A 24091-nucleotide genomic window follows, 5' to 3' on the forward strand; every position below is an offset into this window, starting at 1 on the left:
CACCCCTGAAGCTGTTCTGTAAAGTCTTTTAACACATCAACGTATCAATTTCTCTGATCAGCCTTCCGAGGAAACTATTACAAACTGCGGTCAATGGCAAACCTCCGTCAAATCACAAGTGCACGTCTCTGGCTGGATTTTTTATAAAAGACCCCAAAAAAAGAGAACGATATACGAGTCGAACCCTACTTCAAAGTTCTCATCACAAGCTGTTGCCATCCATCCCTGTAAAGACACAGACCGTGTCTTCTCTGCTGTAAAAAATCACAGGGTGTAACAGTACAAACTGCCAGCCAAGGGAATGTTCGCTAAAGGCGCATTTTATGGCCCTGACCGTGTCATGGGCAATATCAGCCCATATACTGCTCAGCGGGGGGAAATAGCTCCCGTTTGTGGGGCAAGAGAACATGAAAACATTCCACTTCTGTACAGTATATCTCCCCTTTCTCCACCTCCTCCTCCTTTTTCTTCTCCCCCCCTCCAGTTTGCTGCCACTTTGTTTGTTTGTGTACGTCTGTTTTTGATGGGGCTGTTGATGTCGGCACATATGCCTCATTTCCTCTGTTAGAGGGATCACAACGGAAGCCTCGCAACCAACTCAGTGTTACGACTGTTTGACAAAGCCACGCAGAACAATATGTGCAAGGTTTTACAAGGCTTACAAATGTGTCATTCAGGTCATGATTTTCTCCTAGTCTTGGAATATAAAACATCAACTTCTGGAGATATTTACTGTACTCAACATCCAATCATTTTCGGGAAGTTATCTACATTTATCATCTCTGCCAATATTGATGACTTGGTTTGCTTGTTTTACAGATTACCTAAAAACTGCCACGATTTTCATCATCCTTGGTGAAAGGGTGTATAATGCCTCAAGAAGGAACCCATTCAATCTTTGAGTGGCTAAGAATCACGGGCAGATACACAATGACTTTTTAGCATAGCGAGTTATGGCCTGGCCTTGGCAGAGGTCTATGCTTTCCAAGTGCCCTTCAGGTTGAAATATCAATAATATAGCGAGTCAAACAAATAAGAGGAGTGCTGTATTGAGTGTGTGTACATCAGTCTACAAAAGGCAGTTTAGCAAAACCAAAACTCAACTGGGCCAAAGAGTGTGAAAGAAAACTCTCCACTCACACTCCCCCTCTTTCTTCCTGCTTGGGAAAGACCAGATGACAATACTGTTGAGTATGGCGCCCCAGCGAGTGCTGCTGACCCCTCCTCTTCCATCCCTCCACCGCCTGGTCTTTGAAAGGCCTCCACATGTTTATGGCTCATGCCTGTGGTATGACGATGGATTCTCCATATAAAAGCCAGCAGGATCATGGGGTGTTTCAAATATTGCTCTCTGAAGACAGTTGCTGACAAAATGACAGCAGCCATATTTATTTTGGTCAGAGAGCAGGGGCACTTAGTGGGAAGTTAATCAGAGACACCCCCTCCAACTCCTGCTAACCCCGGGCTTCCAGGATCATTCCCCCCTTCACCTCCAAGAATAAGGAATGTACCCAGGGCAGACAAGTCTTAAAGACTACTGGTAATGACTTTCTCCTCTGACAGAAGATTTAACACGGCCAAACTGAATGAAAGGAAGAAAAATAAACCCCAAAAGTTTGGTTTGAGAACATCAGCATAAAGCAAGTTACCAATTGATTGCCAATCCAGACATGAGCCTACTGATAATCAATTTTCATCTGGTTAGGATAAGATATGAAACACAAACACAGAGACGGCGGGGGAAAACAGAATAATCTACGGCAGAGATTTGGAAATATGTTATAGCAGAAACTGAACTTGTAATCATTTGAGACTGTGACCGCGGCAGTGACCATAACCGCCATTGGCATTGGGATGATGGTGACCTGGCCAAGTCACTGACAGGTTCACCCTATTCACTACAGCACAGCGAGAGGATTTCAAGTTCATCTCAGCTTTACAGATTCACAGTTGTGTGTACAGCATGAGGAAATCCTTATCATGTTTCAAGCTTTTTCCCATTTTCACAACTAGATTTTTGCAGTATTTATTAAATGAATGAACGAATCAAGCTAAGGGGGGAGGGGTTGTCTCAGTCAGACACCAAAGTCAGGCCTTGTGTCCGGAGCCAGGCTATCCATGCCATCCAAGGGCGGCGGGCTGCTTCTGAGGCCTTCCCACCAGCTACTGTGTCAGCCCCTATGGAGCGGCCTTATTAAATGAAGATTATGCTGTGGCTCCCCCAGTCACAACAGGCTGTGGTGCGAGGCACACATAATCACTATGACAGGTCGGCTGCCAATTAGTGCTCTCCTTCTGTCCTGGGAAAACGCTCTTCACTCGGCTCCCGCTGGCGGGAAGAACTGATCCGGATTGTCCGTGATATTACCCAGGCCAGAGATCGCCGTTAATCACCAAACGTCATTCCAATGTGTCAGGAATCAGAGCTGGACTTGTCATCTGTGCACCAGCTCTCCCAACAGTCCTGACTTCCCGTAGAACACACCCAGAGAACATTAATTGGAATAATGAGATAAGTACATGAAGGAGTAGAAGTGCTGTGACTTCAGAGTGGTGGAGAGTTCTTCTGCTGAGAGGAAAAAGAACATGCTCCATCAATTGGGCTTAAGTTGAAAGCGTGCATCTGTTTAAAAAAAAAAGAGAAAAAGCTGGCCTCATGGTCGAAGGCAACACATCCAGAAATGTGTTTGCATGTGAGGTTTCCAAGCCAAACACAGGCCAGACTCAGATGTGATCACACTGACTGCGTAACTAAAACGCTCAAAAGTGAAGGGTATCTTTCGCCAGAGCTTAAACCTCTTGGCTCGTCGAGTATAAACACCAACATTGTGTTTCACACGCTCGAACGCACGCACGCGAGTTAACTGCTTGCTCGTACGCAAAGGCTGCCAGTAACCGGAATCGTTTGGTGTCTCGTGCAGGGTGCGCTACAGACAAGGCGGTTAAGCTTCCTCCAGAGCGGATTTGAGGCAATCACCATTGCTCTGTGCATCGTTTTACAGGAGCAGAGGCTTTGGAGCAGATGGTTCGCAGACGGGGAGGACCAGGAGGTCCACAGCACGTCGGATTCACCACAGAACCACAGACAGAACCTGGCTTACATCCCACTAGTCAACCAAATACCTCCTGGTCGATTCAGGGCGGATCTGGGTTCACTTTGGTCCCCTGTGCCAGACTGTAGGTGCTTGCTGGGTAAATTAAACAACTGCCCGCCTGTCTGTCATGCCCATGGCCTTAAATACAGACTTGCAGGGTCTTCAGATGTCACACAGCGGAGGAGGGATGAGGTGATAGACTGTGTCTTGTCGTCTCCTACACCCCAGCCACAGACTTCGTAACTTGTTTGTCCATGGTTTCAAATTGATGGTAAGGGGAATAGACTGGGCATCATGGCTAGTTATCACAGTTACAGAACAAACACAGACTGCACACAGGAGTTATGACAGACATTATTAGTGGTGGCTGGATTCGATCACTCAGATGACTGATGGCATGGAGGGCTTGGCCTTGATAGAGCTCTACATCACAAATGGTTTCTCCTGTTACATGCACTGGAGATCAATACTCCCACAAGGCCTGAAGCTCTCCAAGTACAGGTACATAATCCAAAGGCCAAAGATATCATTATTTGCTGCTTCTTTCTAACTCTTCCTTTCTCTGCTTTTTTTCCCTTTTTCTTTCCATGAGGTCGCCAGGGGGACTGTGAGTCTTCACGGGCTCGTAGAAGCGTTTAGAGTGTAAGTCGAACCGCATTGTCCTGGAAAACCAGGTCTTTAATATCTTTTTGTTATCAGTTCCAAATGTTGCTAAGCTATAAATGTTTTACTGTTCAATAACTTCATATTGTAAAACTTCTGTTCTTGTTTTGGTTAACTTTGTAGTTAGCTGCCTCCTTGCACTACAAATGCCCCTAAAAATGATTATACTTTTAAATAGGAATCAAGCAAGCAGAGCTGAACAAATGTCACTCCAGACTTCTACCGTAAATACTTATGTGCCGTCTGGGAATCTGAAAGCCGATTAGTAAAACTGTTGAAAATTAGCCCAAGTTGCAATGGTGCATTTGTGTTGGACTTTAGTCCCTGTTAAATCCCAAATCAGGGATTACATTAAGCATGGGTGTTTGGAGAGCTTTCACATTTTAAGTTGTTTACACAAGATCTAATTTCACTGACATTGCAGAAGCAGCTGTTGTTTAAAGATTATAGTATAGTGAGTGGGTGGGCAGTAGTGAAATAAAATAAAATACCCAGATGGATTGATTAGCGATGCTAAGGGCAGCAGAAAAAAAGAAGCAGAGAAAGAGAAATCAAACCTGTCATACATGTCTGTTTGTGAACCAGTGAATCTGATGACAGGGGCTGCTGGGAAATCTCTGTAGGGAATTCCTTAATGGCATCAATGTGGAACACCCGGGCTGTGCAGTGTTATCACTCCACTCACCTTTCCTCTCCTCCCATCAGCTCACAAGACAGAGAGGGGGGGACGCAGTCTGTCAATGGTGATATAAAGTATTGTTATTGTTTATAGCCCGTACAGAGAGCCTCTCTCCAGGGATCTGAAGGAAAGAAGAGCATTTTACCATCTCAACGACTTCCTTATTCCTCAAGAGAGGCCTCATGCTGAAAGCGATATAAGAAGAAATGCCTTTGTTCGTAACCATGTTTTGCTCTTTTTTTTTGTTTTAACCCATTGATTTCTGGGATTCACAAACACTTCAGAGTGGTCGTACTAAGATAAGAAAAAAGGTGTTGTTTTTTAACACAGTCCACAAATGTTATGTCCAATGTAAGCAGCTTTAAATATCCCTGAATATCATCATATTCAATTTAGTTAATTATACGTTTTAGAGTAATACTGATGATTGGTTTGTAACATTTTGAGGCTTAAGAAATACTATTGGTTCATTTTTCCCAAATAAAATCCATAGATCAAGAACCTATTGTCATAGTGTCAGCTTCTGGATGACTTATAACTGCTTTAAGATGCTATTTAATTTTCCTGTAAGGCCAAGATTGAAGACATTGAAAATCATGTTTACTTTGTCTGAGTTTATTTATTTGTACCTCAATTTCTCCACTACTTGTTTCTTCTTCTAACAACTTTTTTTGGTGGCATCTCTCCCATTTTAAGGTATGTGCCATGTGACATTTAAACACAACACCTGCCCTTATAGAGTTTTTAGGGGAAGTTTGCTTTTAATAAACAATTGTTGACATGCCACAAAGGTGAAGATCAAATCGATTCAATATAATGCACACCTGTTGAGTAGACTTTAAGAACATTTGGTGCATTTCGAGTTGACTTGTCTTATTTTTCTCTCAACATATGACTAAGAGATATTTAAGGGAATGTTCTCTTTTACATTTTTCATTAAAGTAATATATGAAAATGAATTATGAGGTGAATTTAATAAAAGGGTTAGGGTTTTCCTCAAGGTTTTCTAATCACTTAATGTTTTTAAGTAAGTAATGTGATTAATAGCAACGGGAAACAGTTTTTCCTAATAACTGTCTCTGCCAAAAAACAAACAAGCATGTGAAACCATTCAATATGGCTTTTTCGATGCTTCGTGCAATTCAGCTGTTGGAAACATACCAAACGTTTGCTTGAAATTAGCTTGACAGTTGGAAATCTTGCTTGTGACAGTGTACCACCACATGTTGTGTCTGTCCGTGTGCTCCACGCAATATTTCCCCCCGGCCATTTTGGGGACAGAGTGTGTTATCAGGACCAAGATGTATGGTCCAAACACCGACCGTGAACAGCAAATTAATCCCAGCAGTGCGAATGATCTACGGTGTTTACACTTTGTACGGAACGCATCAGACACGGTTTACACAACTCGTCATGTTTGCTGTGAGTGCCTCGCCTCTTGACACTATCTGGGCTTTACTTTCTCTGTGTGTGTTTTACAGAGGGATTAGATCTTCACCGACACAGAAAGGAAAAGAAGAAGATCACTCTTGTCGATGTCCTTGTGCATCTCGGCTAAACTGGGACACGGGGATCTGTCAATGACGTCCAGAGTAATTGAAATACGTAGATATGTAGAAATGCAAGCCTGGGTGATCAGATAAGCATTGCCATAAATAGTCTATACCTACTTGCTGCATCCTCTTATTTCCTGTGTCCGCTTAATCCACAGCATCATTACAGTCTGCAGTTATATAATCCTGTGCTTATCCTAAACATTGGTGTATGGTGTCTCGCGAGAAAAGATGATAACAATGTTCATTTTCAGACTGTCTTCAGTTCCGAGTGAAAAAGAGCTTCTTACATTCATCTTCTGAAATAAAATCGAAAAAATTCAATTAGTCATATTGCATTGCAAACCCTGTTATTTTAACAGGTATTAGGGTCCATTTTCTTGCAAAGAGGTTGACATGTGTATTGATTGTCATTTAAAAAGGGTCACATTGCAAGGTATTTCATGATGTAACAGCACTTAACTATTTATTTCTGTTGCCTAAACATACCCACGTAGTGTTGTTTTTGTCTTATTTTGTTTCACTCAAAAAAAAAATTGAGAATGACGTTAAGTTAGGAAGGTAGCTTTTCCTCCCACTGGGCTATGCTTTATTATCATTGATGGGAAGTGATTATTTTAAAATGTCAGTTGGTCGAGCACTTACCTCCTCCCGCTCAAATTCAGCAGCTTACATTTTCACATTGTATTTATTTGAACTGAAGAGTGTTGCATTTCACTGGCTTTTGCCAAGTAGGGACTTTCTACTAGCGGTCGAGCGGTATGGAATTAACAACACATGCCTAAGTCTGAAATGTACCTTTATTGAACTGGCCACCGCAGTATTTCACGAGCTTGAAGAGTCCTAAGATGCACACAGTGAGACATTTATCGCATGGCCATTAGGTAAGGACTTGTTTCGAGTGTTTTGCAATGGAAAGCAGTTTTAAGTGAGAGTTTAAAGAGAGTTTAATGTCTTTTTTTATAAAGGACTGAAGAAAAATGGTTCTGCTATGCATTTAATTTAAACTTCACAACAACTTCCCATCACTAACTTCATGCTCAACATAATTACCGGCAGTAACCATGCGCAACAATGCCACATTTTAATTAAAGAAGGTCATAAAGTTTGTCGGAAAAGGTCAAGCAGCCACGGCAAAGTCCCAAAGAGGAGCGTGGGGGTTGGGGAGAATTTCCCTGAGAAACAGGCTTTAGGAGCTAAATGTGCCATGGAATCACAGTTTCCAACCCAGAGAGCAGCCACTGCCTTGGTAGTGCTGGAATACGAGAAACTATCAGGGTGTATTTCAAGTTTATTTACTCTTTCACCACTTCACTAAATGATCCTCTCGTCTAACACTCCAGGCCAAAAATGGAGAAAAATCTTCCAGGTTAGAATATTTCCCTCTTTCTGCTCAGCAATGTTTTCTTTTTTTTCCGACAGCCTTAATGATATCTGCCGCTGTAATTGCTTCCTTATTTGGTGAATTAAATATTTACACTTGGCCTATCCTAATCCAAAGTTTACGAGAGAAGTGAAAGTACATTAAGAGGGAAAAAAAATTTCTTTTAAAAGCACTGCTAACTGAGGCCATCACCCCAAATGGTGTGTTTGGATTGTCTTAGAGAGATAGTTTACTTTTTGAAAGAAAATATTTCCCTTAGCTGAATTCACACAGAGAGAAATTCCAGAATTGACTTCTCATTTAATGGCCTGACAGACATGCTGTGTGCACGGCAAATATCTGTCAGGCTGACGGGAGGAAACAGAGACGGCCATTGAGGAAACCTGCAGTTCTTACTTTGAAGAATTCCACTGAGGAGTGGAAGGGAGATGGGAGAGAGGGGGGGGAATATACCTCAGAAAAGCTGGCCCGAACAAGGCCGCCATGGAAAAATACTGATGTTTAATGCAACAAAACGCCACCTCAAAAACATAGACTGCAAAAAAACAAGGCTGAGTGGAAGGTACAAGGGTTACATGAAACAGGTGGAACTCTCAGCGAGAAAGAAGGCTGTTTTTTTTTCCAGACTCATCAGCGTAGTGTAAACTTTGAAGTGAACATGGATTGAGTTTGGAGCGACTGACAGAGTATCTTTCTCACAAAAATAAACATATGGCTGCAAACTATCCTTACCTCTCCTGCAGTGCCTCAGGGCCATTTTGCACATCCTGGACTCAGCAATGGTGGGACAAGGTATCGTGTCCTTAGGTGGTTTCTTTACAATGTGCCGCGTCCGGGTCTCCAGACCCCACTTATAGCCACAGGTTTTGTTTCTCCTGGTGCAGGCTCCCCATTCACTCCACTGGCCCACCTCACAGCCTTCTGCAAAGACAAGCAGAATCAGTTATGTGCAGTGAAACCACAACAGAGTGCAGGTCAATGTTTAATACAGGGCCAAGGTTCTTTTACGGGTATTTATAACCTCTTAGTGTGGGGTCCCTGTTCAAATGTTTGTTTCTTAATCCAAAAAAAAGCAGGCCAACTGAAAAGTTTTATGATAACATGTACACTACATTTACAAAAGGAAAGGTAAACATACAACATCCACCAGTTACAAAAACGTATGACGATAAACCTTAATTTTAAATATAATTGCTAGGCAAACAAGCATGAAGCTACTTATAACTTGTTCTAACCTTAAAATGTGCTATTGTTATTAAGCTATGCTAATGTTGTTAGCAAACTAACGTGACATTAGCATGAAATGTGCAAAAAACTGATATAACGATTTCAGCGTTAGAAAATTCTTAAGGTTAGAAACTGTTATCTTCTGCATTAAAATTACTTTACTTTATAATTTGCATTAGAATCTAGAAATTAGGGTTGTTTTGTTTACTTTGGTGATAATGAAGAATTTTGTGAAACTTATACAAACTGATGAACGCACGCTGATGTATCATTATGACCATCTCTAGTATACACAATTTTAGAAGAAGCTTAACAGTCAGAAATGGTCTGACAGAGTAGGCAATGTTGTTTATTCAGATTGGACGTTTCTTTAATTATTTGTACATATTTGTGTCATGTAACATACCTCCACACTCCATGGTTTCCTCCAGCGGGGCAAAGCCCTCGGGGCACTTCTCAAAGCAGCGCCCTTTGTGCAGGTAAAAGCCTGACTTGCACTTGGTGCAGAAGTCTTTGTTGAAGCAGGACTCGCAGTTCTCTATCCTGCACCCTGGAGGAAGAAGGGGGAAAAGAGGAGAGTCGTCAGGGTCTGAGATCCCTCTCATCTGGAGTTGATCGAAAGCTAAGGGGTTTGGGGATGGGGGTTCTTGAAAGGATTATGCTGTCTGTCCCACAAAAAAAAGATTTGTCGATGCCCAGTGAATCATTTCTCTCCAGGGCGCAAGCGTATTTCAGAAAATGTGTTTCGCTTGACAGATATTTTATTTTTCATCTTCCTGTTCATGTTCGGAATGTTCAACAGTGTGAAAAAACAACATCAGACAGTGAGGCACTATGTCATGCTGGGCTCTTTCAACATATTGCACCAACATCCAACAATCTGGAAACAAACACAGAAGCTCACATGTTTTCAACTAACAGTGTGCTGCAACAGGAAGAGTACATCCCATTAGGTGTCCATAATATGCTATTTTATCACTGCACCCTGCTCCAACCCATGTCTGTGTCCATAACTGAGGATTAATGTGAAGTCAGGTTTTAATTATAAGGAGTATGAGGGCTCATAATCAAAACGCCAGCCATCTGTGCTGAACCATTAAGTTCTGGCTACGATATGGAAGGTTAAAAGGTGAGTGAGGAAGGGATATGCATGGGGAGGGGGACACCATTTAGCTCTGCCTCACCAAACAAATGTTGATGCATTAAGTCAGCAAAAACAACAGCACACTTACCCTCCCACGCCACACCCTGCCGGCTGCGCGCGACACGCAGCGGGGCGCTCGCAAAGAAAGGCACAGCAATGTGTCATCAAGCTTTTACTCTGCAAATAGCACATCAGGCAGGGCCAAATTACAACAACCACACCAGCAGGGCAGGCCCACATGATTAGAAGGAGCCTCCCAGAGCTGGCTAATTTATGACGTTCCTGACAGGATCTATGTGTTCCAATAGGCCTCCAATGTCGGGAAACCACATTTTGTAACCTGCAGCCACTGTCACCCTCCGCCTGCAGGTAGAGTGTCATTTGCTTCACTCATTGTGCCTCGAACGGCGACGCAACCACACATTAGCGCGTGCGCATTTCTCTGCGCGTAAAACCTGCGTTACTGTGATTTTCCACATGTGAGAGCGGAGACGGGTGCTGAGGGCTGCTCTTTTATCTGTGACCCTTGCAGGGCCCGGGGAAGGGAAGATTCTCACAATCACACCCCTTAATTACACCATCTCCAGCTAACCATCAGGCCTCCTCCTCGACATTCCTCCAAAACGAGGGGGTCCCTCCCCGCTTTACTTTGAACCCTAAAGTATGGCCTCTGCCCACTCACTCTGGTCTCACGCTTTCCCGACGAGTCTAAACAAACCATGGATACACACACATATGCACAAACACACACATACCAATCAGATATGGCTGGAGATAAACCCACTCTGCAATGCAGCTGTACTCTGCATTCTGAAAAGACGTCAACACACTGACCATAAATCGCTGAACCCTTTGGTAATTTCCTGTGTTCTCACATCACGTTATTCATTTAATTATTTGATTTGATCTTATCTAGGTATTACCTTTGCTCCGTTTTATATTATATCACAACATATGTCCTGGATCTCGGGAGTTACGCGGTACAGTAGAAAGATTTTGGGCTGTAATGTGTACGTCAAACTTATGTAAAGTGTTTTTCTGTCTTTTTAATTCTAGCTATCTGCATCTTATCCACTTTACTCTGAATCAGGCTCAACTCAGGCTTAATACAAGAGAAGCCCAATACAAGAAGCAGGCTAATAAATCACAGACCTAATTGGAATGCACTGAGCTGTCTTTTACCCTTCACACTTCCCAGGCCTGTCATCACCTGAGAGACTTTTAGCTCCCAAACAAAAAAAAGTAAAAGACTAAGCGAGGGGAACAAGAACATCTGGGAGTTCTCTAAAGCGCTGGGGTTGTTGTGCAATCCTCAGTTATTGACGGTAAATAGGAGCAACACAGCTGTGTGAAATACTGTATCGTGCAGCAGCAGTGGCACCTGACAAGTGTTTTGATTAAAACATCCCATCAGTAAGGCAATGCCACAAATGCCCGGAAATGTTCTAAATAGAAGATAAGTAATAATGTCTTCTCTGCAGGATTGATGAGGTGGTTGGTACATCAATGCGGCTCCATGGGAGTTAGAATGCAGGGAGGCAAAGCTGAAGGGTCAGAGGTCATCCGAGAGTGAGACGGGTAGGAAAGGATCGCACTGACATACATTTATCCTTCTGTCCAGTTATCTGAACAAAGGCTATCTGGGACAGCGTAGGCTATCTCTGACACTGGAGAAGCTCCCACACTGATCAATGGTCAGTTAGGCTAACTCGGCCAGCAGCTCCAGAAACTGATACAGGGGAGCGGGTTCATTCTCCCTGCAGGATTAACCTCTGGACCACCTTTAAAATCTTCGTATAGGTGCCTCAGGGAGACTAATGAGAAATAATGAGGTCATCAGATCCCATTGAAGGCCCTCTGTTCCCGGGACTTAAACGTATTATCATCATTATCTCCCAGCCTGGTTCTGGCCTGTGAGTTATAGGCCTGTGAGTTATATCATGAACACAGGAGGAACAGCCTTGTGTTTCAGCTTTGAAAGGAATGTGAAAAGCTGAATAGGCCGAGGATTTTTGAGGGGTCGTCTACAAATTCCCCCATTGCCCATTTTCGCAGATACACTTTTGTGTTTGTTTGGCTATGCGATTGAATGGTTTGCGGTATGCTTGTCAAGTGCATTTGGAGTTGAAAGATGATGTCACTTGTGATCTAATGGCGCAAACTTGGCGGTCCCTCAGCTGCGGTATTGGTAGGGAACCCACCGGTATTATCACGGACACTCAAAGCCTCAAGTCAGCTCTAGTCAACTGTGGTTCCTCTGCAGCCTGACAGCACCATGTGAATCACTCCATTCATTTAAATATTCACTATGAAAGCAAAAAGGCGCTAAATCATTTAGATGGATGATCTCTCATGTTCCACACAGGTTTTTTTTTTACGTTATCTGAGTTGGAGTCTCAGACCCCTCCACAAAGCTAACCAGAACCGATGTGGCGCAGCAGGAGTGTCGGTATCGTAAAAGACCTGGCAATGTGATGGGGAAAACAAGCCCTATTTTTTTCCATTGTTTGACTCCAAGCTGGGTTGAACAGCTCTGATCTACTCTCTAGGCCCCAGTTTTTGGCTGACATGGAGGCTTTGGCTTGCTCGCTTCTACCCAGCAATGTAGTGCGGAATATCAGGAGCTCTTGGCAAAGGCCAGAGCTGCCATGTTCTTCCCAACTGTCTCTGTGCTGTCTTGTTTCCACCTGCTCCTCAGTGCGTCAATGTACAGCTAGGTGAAGCAGAAGTGGTGTTCCTGTCAATCGGTATCTCCCAGAGAGAGAACAGCAATGACAGATGTGTCAGCAGTCTTCCTAGCGTCTCCACTCCAAGGATTACAGTCTGCTCCTGTATCTGTTTAGCATACACGCAGACAGCTCGAGCTTCACACTGTGGTCAAGCACAGACAGCCTTTCCATTCTCAATAAAGTACACACAGTGAAGTTGTGAGAAATAACCCTATTCAACTCTGCGCCTGGCTGTGATTTTGCCGGTCCATTGTATTGTCTGGCAAATCTGAAAGAGTAAATGTGTGATGGTTAAATGTCCCTCGATAAAGCTCAAAGGCCAAAAGCAACTGGGTATTTTTGTTGGTCAGACCGTGCAATGGAAATACCCACAAGCTCAGAATTAGTGAGAAAGTGAGAACTTGAATGAAATACATGGAAAGAGGCTGCCAGCGCCTCCAACTAAAGGTTACAAAAACCCATATTAGTTCCTTTTTACAGCCTCGGAACCAACATGATTCATGGCTCTTTTCCACCTCAAACCCAACGATTTCCCAAGGTGTACTTTAAAACTAAAATGATCTTGGAAATGGCACATCCAATCACCTTCTACTTCCAGATGTAATTTTATGTGACAAAGCAGCGAGAAATACAACAATAGAATCTGGTAATAGATTTCCTCAGTGTGAGCAACCCAGTAAAAAAAGAAATCACAATTGGAAATCCAAAACAATTACCTCTGACAGAGAAGTCTCGAGCGGCACATTAGGCTGGCACTGACGGGACTGTGATATTTAAACCACGCTCTCAGGATATTGGCAATCCCAGGCCTTGATCTGACTGGATGTTGGTTGGCAGGGAACACAGCTGGGGTTTTTGCGTGTTTGAAAGCATGCTGCAGTAGGATAAGGCAACTCGGTTGGTGGCTAGAGTGTGTATGTGTGTGTAGCAGTGGGGGGTCCTTAATATGCCCTGAGGGAGGACGTTTTGAATGCAGCCTTGCTCCCATGCTGACCCTCTCAACACTTTCTCTTTTCAAAAAGACAGCTCCGATGGTCCCCTTTCAGCTCATAATTCTTAAGCCAGAGAGCTTGCATGCGATACAAAATGACAGAATATGCTTTTGCCTGGGAATGTATGTTTAAAAAAAAAAAAGAGGTATTATGAAATGTGGCCCAGGAGAGAGCATGACTGCACCTCATTCACACATATTTGGCTGTACATAAAGCGGTGTACTGTGTGAGCGTTGCTACAAATCTTCCATGCCGAGCGGTGGGTTGACACCCACAGACACTGGTGTGGGGCCTCTTCTGGGCGGCTGATAAGAACCCCTGTGGATAACACTGGAGTTACTGCATATGGTTTATGGCTCATATGAACCTATCCATTAGCTGCTGAAAGGAGTTCTTGTAGAGCAGGGACCTAAGAACATAATTTATGGACATACAGGAAGGTATTATGCAAGAAAAAGACATCGCTAACGAACCGGCTACAGTTAAGTGATGGTTGTTAACATTGTGGCTCCCATGTTTGGGGCCACTTGAGTCCAGCTCAAGTGTAGGTTTAAATGGGCCTTTAGTTATGTAATGTTGCGGAAAGTATAGTTAACATTGTTGTTGGCTGTAATTATAGAGTCATTTTCTCTGCAGTGTAGGATAATCCCACTTAGAATGAAAGCCGTACATTTAAAATTCATCAAGTTAGGCGCATGTCCTTAAGTAGTCATTACAAATGAGTTATTGGCATGGTAAGGTAAATACACCACCATTCATAATAAAAAAAAGTAACTCATCGTAACTTCTTTACATTTTTCCAAGACTGACATTCAAGAACATTACAATAGAAAATAAATGCTGATTTCTTTGCAAATAGCTTGATTCAAAATGATTTAATTTGCCCTTTATTACAATAAAATACAATATTCAACCATTTCTGTGATTGAAAAGGGCATTGTTTCAAAGTGTGTACAGTCTGCATACAAATGCAACCTCCTTTTGTTTTTCTACTTTTAATATGTTTGTGTCATGAGATGTTTGCCCTGTGCATGCTGGGATACTTTATAGCCCACACATGATGCTCAAAATAAATTCTAAATGCCGTTTACAGCATTTTCCCCCCAAAAAAGACTTTAGATTAACATGAACAGAAAAGGATTATTTAAATCTACAATTAGCGGTATTGCACTGGCCTTAAGCTCATTATCGCTAAAACGTTCCTATCCTAGAATGAAACCGAATATTACTAGTCTACAGAGCATAAAAGTGTGAATGGCTCTCAGTCACATGCTTCAGGAGGCCCTCCGAAAATACTGAACACTAAGCCAGTGACTGGACGAGTTTACAAGCCTCTTGTCTTGGCCCTTGTTTTCCTTTATCCATGGCAGTCCACAAAAAAAAAATCTTGAATGAGATAAGATCACACAGGGAAATTCAGTTGTAATAATAAGCAGCTGTTCCCTGAGTGATTTCAGAGCCTGTGTTTAAAAAGCTCATGATAACAGAGACGTAATGCCACGTTCCAGGCCTCTTTGGAAACCAGGAGCACCCGTCAGCTCTGACCGCAGCGGGAGAGAGCCCGTCACCGTCATTTGTTCTCTCATAGGTACCAGTGTCAACTCACCATTCCCTGACCTGACAATTAGCCTCCAACCCAGGAAAATATCCTCTTACGAAAGTTGGACCTGAACTGTTTATTGAAATTGACATGCAGGGCGCAGCTGAGAATGAGGGTCAAAAAGGAAACTGGATTAGAAAGCCATGACTGAAAGAGCGATCACATCAAAGTGGTCCTCACTCTGAGATCTGATGCTACGTGACAATACAAGATGTTGTTCTATGAACAGTATGTACGGAGAGGGATTCAGATTAACTCGCCGCACTCAGGATCAGTTCAAGTCCAAATGTACCCAATATGGGGATACAGCGGTTAGGATAGTGGGATTAAAGTAAAGAAAAAGGGTAATTTAACAGAGAACAAGATGTCATTCTGTTCCAATTATATGAGTCATGAAAAAAGGGTTTAGATCACTGTTACTGGTTAAAACTGCAGAAGGAGATGTTCTAAGCCGTAATGACTAAACTGCTGGGGCATAGGAGAAATCCCCGTAATTTGACCTTTTTCGCTTAAATGGAATTTTTAGGTAAACTGAATTCCGATTAAAGATCAAATAAATAAAACAATGTATCTGGAAAATATCTTAATTGTCTCATTTGGCTTATTGTGTAATCAGACACTGGAAACATTTGGGAAAATAACTTCAAACACTAAGTGCCTGTAAAAAAATGCCATATCTTCATATTTGAGAAAATGTGAAGATATCGTTTAACATGTAGCTAAAAGGTATTTAGGCCTAATGACAATCAAGAGCTAGCTTAGCATTAGCATTGATGACATTGTTGGTTATGCAAATAAGTCAAAATAAGTTTATTTTAAGTTTCCCACAGGTAAAGTACAGTGGCCTTTGGGGTAACATTTCCGGTGTTTGACACATCCATCCAACCTTAGCCTCCTCCTAAAGTAGGAGGCTGTAGAATCCCAGCATGTCCAGCTAAACACAAACAGGCTCTCACGTCAAACTGTAAGATGTATGGGTACTGAAGTTTTAATTTTCTCTTTTTTCTTCCTGCGGTTGCTACATGTTTGCATTATTGGGCCTAAAGGTCCGGACACCCTCCTCTGGTGCTTTCGTCTGTCAGGATTTTGGCACTGGGAAACTAAACGAGTTCAAGTTTCTCTCTGTTTTCTTATGAAACACTCAGCCAACACCTTTGGCACCGTGTTATAAGATAAAAAGGCTCCGTCTCTCTCTACGAGCTTAGTTCATGTTAAAATAAGGTTATGAGATCCGGGTGCTGCATAAGGAGGAGAGGGACACATTTAATTAATTGGATTTCAGAGTTATTCTTTAACGAGAATCAAAAGAGCATATAACATTTTTCGCTGCAATTGTTTGGATTTTTTTTTCACAGTAAAGCATAATTGAAAGGGTTAGACATGTGTGCGTCATCTACAGTATTTTCCACAACAAGATTTGTGAAAAAATAACATTTCATATTTTGACTTCAGGCCACATGAGTAATATGTTTAAAAAGGAGACTATTAATAAAAGATCTAATGCGTTTTTATCTCTGAAACAATCATTAAAAATTGTGCCAAATTTAGAAATCAGATCATGTGTGTACTCTCCCTGAATTGACTTCTAATCTTCTGGGCTTTGATGCACTTAATGCTTTGTTTTTTTTAATCGAACTTCAATAAACGCACAGTTGGTGGTGGAGGATCTGGACACTTCAATTGAGACTGGGTTTTTTTTCAAAGTCAAAGACGTCATTGGCTGCCAATAAATTACACTGTCTAGTGAAAGTCTAAATCCACAAGCTCTTACAGGCGAGCTACAAAAGAGGTCAGTTTCATTCCCTAATGCGGATATATAATCACCTTTTATAGTTCAGATGATATTGAATGACATAGCCAAAAGTGCTTTTAATGTGGGCGTTTGAGTCTCTGGGGTCGGTTTGGCTGAATCTGTAGTGCATCTTGGTTGAATTTGCACCTGAATGTCATGCCTTCAAACATCCTCGTGACTGTAGGATGTTTGGTATTGTAAGTGTAGAGGGGGTGTTAAAGATAAATGAGAAACAGCGATCGTCCTTGCTGGAGTTCACCGTTAAATCCCGAGGGTGACACCGCTTAGACGAGGCTTCACTACTTACATCCACCTGTGTGGACGAATGAGCCGTTAAAATTGCGCGGTATGTGTGTCTCCTATGGATAATTGACAATAAATCATGTGCTGTGAGACAAAAGGGGAGCTTTAGGGACTGTGTCTCTGGGGAAGATGTGGTGTTGTTGGGGGGAAAGAAGGGGAAAGCCAGGGATGTTAGGGGTGGGGTTTGGAGTGCGAGGTTAAAAACTCAAAAGGACTTACTGGAGCACATGTTGAGTTCGGGGCTGCGCATGCCATAGTATCCGGCTGGGCAGTCGTGAAGACACTCCCCGTACTGCCTCATTCTCTCTCTTCGCAAAAACAGGAAGAGTTTGGGCTGGCAGTTTACACAGCCGTTGTCCCTGGAGCACACGGAGCAGCCTTTGCAGATGGGGTACGTTCCATAGCTAGCTGCAGGACACACAGAGGAGTAAACAGTGAAGGTGATTAATACAATGGAAGTAAATCATCAAACAATATCTGAAACCTCCCCACAAAAACAATTCTGATGTCAGTGATTCTTCCAGCTAATTTGGGAAATTTGTGATTTTTGAATATTTATCTCAAGCCCTCCTTTTTATCCCTCACAAGGCTATGTACATTTAGAATACACAAACAAGTTCTCCTTCTAGCGTGATTGTCTTTTAGAGAAGAGGGTCTATGCAGTGATGTATATTTGATGATCATCATGTCTCATCAATCTCTATGACAGCTGGCTTTTCACAGTCGTGTCTGGGTGGGAACCCTCGATTTTGCATTGACCTCAAATTGTTAAGGTTAGGAAAGTTCCTCATTTGGTAGGTCTTACTAAAGATTTGCAATTTGATTCATTTGCAATTTGTTCACTAAAAGCTTTGAAGACTTTTGCCTTCAGACCTGGTTTGTTTACAAGTAATATGCACTTGTTCAGTAAGCACACTCTCACCTTTAGACCGACCATTAACTTAGACTAACAAACATTGCCCATAATCGACTTTATTGAAGATGTCTGGCTTAAAAACTTTGCAAGAGCCCCGTAAACCTTAGCATAAATGCTTTGTACCTTCACTCCTAAAACGAGTGAAGACCCCAAACTTCTTGGCCATCGCACAATGCTTGAATGTTGCACCTCATCACTGTGCCACATATTCAGCCAGTTTACATAATGACCTAATGATAGTGCGAAAAGCACACAGTGGGACAACCAACGATGTAAAATAATCGCAACCAGTGAGCACCAAAAATTCAATGCCCAGATTCTTTACTGGTCTCTACACATGTACACATCTCTTACTCTGAATGAGGATTATGTGTTCATTATTTGCCTTCAGTTATTATAGATCTTACATCTCATCCTGTGTGGGCCTAAGAGAAAAAAGCTACGTTTCAATATGCGGTCTACAATGAAAGATGACTTTAATATAGTGGTTAAGAACGCTGTTTATTCTCCAGTAGTTACTGAAAGGCAGAATTCATTGAGATCGTCATATCATCCCTCATGTGTGGATGACCCTGTCTTCACCCGATGACAAGGACATGGTGAACTCAAGCAATCAGACTCAACTGTGGGAGGGCTGACCAGCAGAAAACAAGAATACAAACCAACACAACCATAATAGATATATCAGCAGGATGTTCTGTAATTCATAGTAAATAAGTCCAATTCTACAATTTGTCATTCATGAAAACTCTGGCTCCCCTCTTGCTGTTTGAACCCTGATTGGTTATGAATGTGAATATTGCATTAATTCTGGTCAGAGCTGGCCCTCTCGAACAGTGTCAAGGCAGCCGACGAAAGCCCCCCAAAACCGCAGTGGCTCTGCCCTCGGCTTGAGTTGCCAGTAACAAGACAATCCATTCCACAATAAGTGACTTGCAATGTAAACTCCTTAGCGTCCCATTTACAGGAAAATGTCCTAGGGCGAAACCAATCGCTCAAGTCGAAAAACACTTCAGTTGATCTAAGCCAAGTCTTAAATATCACAAACAGGGAGCTGGTAACAAACTGAGCGACCTACCACAACGTTTTATAAAAAACACTGTACAGCAAACTGGACAAAACCTGAGAGACAGAGTGGAGCACGCCTGCGTTACTGGCCGTCGCTCCGCATATTACATTTCTTCGGTCAGATTTACCCAGACGAAAGTGAGCTCTAAGAGGACTCTGTGCAAGCATCAGTTTATAATCGTTTGAAAGCAGTCAGCGGACGTCAGACTTTTCATTTCTTTTGTTGGTTTTCTGGTCTTCAGAGAGGTATGCTGGCCCTGCCAAGCTACACTCATTCTTCTGAAGCCAGGGTTGATGGAAGTGAGATTAAGTGCTAATCAGAAAGTGTCTCTTGTGGTCTTTAGGGATGACGTTTACAGCGACACCCCATCGATCACAACAGCGCAGGGCTGTGCGCTCGGAGCATATTCATCACACAGATTGGTGATTGTCTGCAGTCAGCACTCACTTGCTAGAACGCAAAAGAGAAACCATAGATTTGGCATTTCAAATCGTAGATGAAAAATTGTGTCTTATGTCTGAGATTTTATTATGTTGTATATCAGTTTCCAATGCTGTTATCTTCTTTTTTCTCTCAATTCAGCAGTCAGTAGCTAATTGACTCTACTTGGGGGCACAGGTGATGTTATCGAATTTATAATTGTCTCAATTACAGTATTCAGCATTTTTACCTTGTTGATTTACTAAAGTTACTGTGCAAGCTTCTTTCTCCTGATAGTTTCACATATGTATATGTTTACACACTTTTAATAATAATAATAATTACATAAAAATAAGCTTAAAAAATTGAAAAGGTCATTTAAAAAAAAAGCTGTTGCAGCTGTTTTAAAAGTTTCCGGTAAGACCAAAATCTGATTATAATAGAAGATATATTGTATTTTATTCTGTCAATCCTTCCATTCAGTAAAACTTAACTGAAGCATTAGACCAAACCTCATACTTAACCATATATTTCTGCAGAGTATACAGTCAGGGTTGTGTTTACAGCAAGCTGACATTCACATTAACTTGCTCACATTGACTCTCTCTGGCCCTCGCCAAACTCGAACACAACACTGTCAGGAAGGGATAGCCAACTTGGCAAAAGTGAAAACTGTAAAGCTGGAAAGCTTATTTCTCTTATGAGCGGGCTCAACTCTATGACTACTGACAGAGTGCTAACAATACTATCCTAGCAATTATAGAAAAACTTGATCAGGGCCTGTGGTCATCTTAGATCACCGGCCAGTCAATCAGCAAAATAATTAAAGTCACTTCAAAAGTTTCTTCAGGACTCAAAGAACTCACTCTTCCTTGGCAGACATTTGTTTAGCTGATTCTCGCAATTCACACTGATTAAGAACCATATAATCATTTGAATGCAGCAGACCCCAATTCCTGGAATTAGCATCCGATTCAGGGAGAAAAGGAAAGGCTGTATACGATGCAGAGAAACTCTTTTGGTGCTGATCTTGGAGATTAGCTTGATGTGTGTGTCTGTGGAAAGGTTTGGAGGTTCAGGCCACAGGTATGTCAGGAAGGAGGCCACAATTCACAGTGTCTGGAGCAGCGCCGTCCAACTCACGTCCTACACTACCGGTATAATGTCTCGCGCTTTACATCAACCTTTCAATTGCCAAGCAGGTTTCAGCCAATCTTAAAGAAAACACTCATTCATATGAATCAGATTTTTGAGACTAGAATAAATACAAGGTAAGCTCTTTAACAGAAAAACTAAAACAAGTATTTGGAAGAGGCTTGTGAGTAAAGCATCTTACCTAATTGTGCTTTATTGGCATGACAATTGGTAACAGTTGCCAAAGCATGTAGCAGCCATGTTTTTAATTGGCACTAAAGAAGATATACATCATTGCAGTTCAACCTAACTTGGCAGGAACATATTATCTAATATGCGATGGGATTCCAATTTTTTTTGTTGCAGATTGTGTCTCTCTGTTCTGAAACTAGTAAACACATTTCAACACAATCCATCGGAATTGCTTTCTGACTAATGCTCAACAGCCTTTTGTGGGTTACTTTTTCCCCCCACAAAACATGTAATCTTGGACCTTTGAGCATTTCGTCTGTCAATCATGTTGAATCCAAAGTGTTCTATGATCAGAAAGTGGTAAAAGAAAGGATTCCTGGAGAGAAGTGTTTACACGCCATTGGAAATGCCACTCCCTGCATACGATTAACATGATACCGTTTACGGTTTCAACCAAAGAATACATTCTATGTGAAACAAAACAAATTCACAGTTCCCACTTCTGACAGCCAAGTGAAGATCCCTCTAAGCCTCAAGTAGTGTATTTACAAAAAGCAGTGTCCATATGAACATCACTGAACAAGCTGCACACACTTTTAACAAAGACTTAACAAGTGCCTCAATGTGTCATGTCTCCAAGCTATAAAGCTGCTGCTTTACATGGACCACATGAAGGACCCTGCATCTTCTCCCTCACACTTCAACAATATATTGTTTCAACTAGACTGAGTATGACTTTGTGTAACAAATGTTAAATAAATCCCTTTGCTAATTTACATCTACCGGGGGAAACTCAACTCATGTGTGCGCCTGCTTTTAAATGAATATGTTGACATGTCGGGACGTATGTATATTTGCTCTCTTGTGGAGAGTTATATTAGAATATGTGTGCGTGTTAATATAAAGCTACAACCAGCAGGCTGATGACTTAGCTTAGCAAAAAATCTGGAAACACTTGTAAATAACAACTGTGACTGTTTACCAGTGTCTAGTAATTATGCTAAGCTGCACGCTTAGTTCAAACTCTTGGAAATCAAGCTAAAGTGTATTTCCACAAACCATGGCTTCGTCAACAAATTGATAAGTGGTTCTACAAAAACAAATATAACAGCTATTTTTGCAATTGATTAATCCTTTTAGCAAAAATGTCAGAAAATGGTGGGGGGTTTTTGCCGTCAATGAACTTCATACAGGGAAGTGGCTTCGGAGATATCCATTGATAAGGTTCTTTCATTCATGCAAGACATTCAGGCTCAAAACATGAAGAATGACGGCATGTTTGGAGTGTAGCACTTTCCTTCTATAGCCATAGGCTTGCTGGGAGGTTTGCTCTGAAGCAGCTCAAGAGCAATTAGGGTCGCAGCGAGATCCAGCAGAAACCCAAACTCTGTCTCAGGTACGTTTTTATGAGTCCAAAGCAAGCGTGACAGACTGCGCTCAAGGCTGCCAGAAACCTCTACATGTACAGGGGGTTCCACCCACGGCAGCTTCACTTCCTGCCTTCCACTCACCTACCATTACCCATGAAATCATTCACATTGACCCATTCCCACTTTCTGAAACCGAAGACCCTAACAAGGTAAATTGCACATAATTTTTGTGTTTCTTTTAGAGCCCCAAACTTAACATTGAGAACAAGAAGACAGTCTTACGTAGGGTTTCACTGATGTGGGTACTTATAAGCCAACTTCGGTAAAAAACATTTCAGGCTGCTGAAAACTGATACAGTACTTTGGAACAATTTACAGCTCTTAAAATGTTACCATTTTATTATAATGCTAAAGAAAAACATAAATAATGCAAGATAGTATGACAATTATATTATAATATACTTGATCAAAGCCTGAGGTAGATTATATGAACCGGACCATATCTGATTTTCAATAAAAGTTTAGAAGAATTTCCTTATGGTTCATATGTTATGGTAAAATGGGATAAGGTAATGCCAAAACATTCATATGTATGTACATATTGCTATTACTTGTAGGATTTGTTGTGTTCTGCCATGTATATAAAAGTATTCAAAAGTAGTTACATGCCTCTTTGTCAACCGTTCGGCAACTGACACAGACTTCTTCTCTAATCTTGTACCCCTACTTTATTATAAGAATACCCTTAGTCAAGCATTAGACCTAAACTGAAATGTATTCATACTAGCAGTTGATGATATTGGGGCGAAGATGTGTATGGCTTTTAAGATGGTTGTTCTTGTTTGACCCTAGTTTGTTTTGTCATGTGTCATTTTCAACCAAACATAATAGCACAGAAAACCAACTTGACATAAGTTGCGTGTTGATTACTGCTAAGTTGATTTGTAAATACATCAGACCAGAGGCAATATCATAACGCAGTAGGGAATTCCAAACCAAGCAACTGGAGGACAAGAGCTTATATTAAAAACACAACAGTTTCTATTCTCACAGTTCTCCTCCATCTCTCCATGGGCCCCTGGTATGTAAATCTAATAATACAGCCTGTGAATGTATTTAACCAACAGCGACACTGTCCATTGTTTATGAAGGGCACTTACAGTAAAGTCTATACGAGAAGATTCATCAAGTAACAAGACATAAAAGCGTATTCATGACATCTAAAGTAAATATAAATGTCATATGGGGAAGATGCAGCTATGGAAAACTTCAAGTTTTGGAGTTGCATAGCGGCAGCAGGTCAAGAAGATCTGCGCTCTCATGTGGAAAGCATCACATCCACCAACAGAATTATACGCTTTCCTCGTGGCACTGAGACAATTATTGTTTATTGTCCACCTCCCCCTAAATGATGGTATAAACTTACTGCTGCTCCACTTTAAAGGAGAAAGAGAAAGCTTGGGAAGAGAGAAAGAGGGCAGATACGGGACAGAACAGCACTGTAAGAAGCTTTCTGGATCTCTGTTCTAACCACCTAACCATTCAGGCTTACACTGTAAACGCTGTTAAAGGCAGGAGAGCCAACGGTGTCAACCCTCACACTCAGAGTTCATAAGTAACGTCTCAACATTGTTCAAGCTCGTTAAAAGCTAGTACATGGAAAATGACAAACCGCCCGCTTTTCAAGCCTGTGACTTTATTTGTCATGGAACTGGAAGTTTCACTTAGCTAAAAAATGGTGGAGAAAAAACAGAAGGGGTAAGAGGGGGGTATTTTAAGCCGCTGAAGGCACATTTCTGTTCCAATTTAGCAGAAAATATGTTGGACTT

General features: G+C 41.8%; 1 protein-coding gene across 1 annotated transcript in view; it reads right to left on the bottom strand.

Moving 5' to 3' along the window:
- rspo2 (R-spondin 2) overlaps window positions 1–24091 on the bottom strand; it is a 54884-nt gene that overhangs the window by 15038 nt on the left and 15755 nt on the right. The window contains exons 3-5 of the mRNA XM_079691379.1: window positions 17381–17569; window positions 9008–9151; window positions 8107–8295 (exon numbers count right to left, since the gene is read on the bottom strand). Of these exons, the coding sequence (XP_079547505.1) occupies window positions 8107–8295; window positions 9008–9151; window positions 17381–17569 (522 nt within the window). The remainder of the gene's footprint in view (window positions 1–8106; window positions 8296–9007; window positions 9152–17380; window positions 17570–24091) is intronic.

Source organism: Notothenia rossii, assembly GCF_949606895.1.
Source record: "Notothenia rossii genome assembly, chromosome: 7".
Taxonomy (NCBI): domain Eukaryota; kingdom Metazoa; phylum Chordata; class Actinopteri; order Perciformes; family Nototheniidae; genus Notothenia; species Notothenia rossii.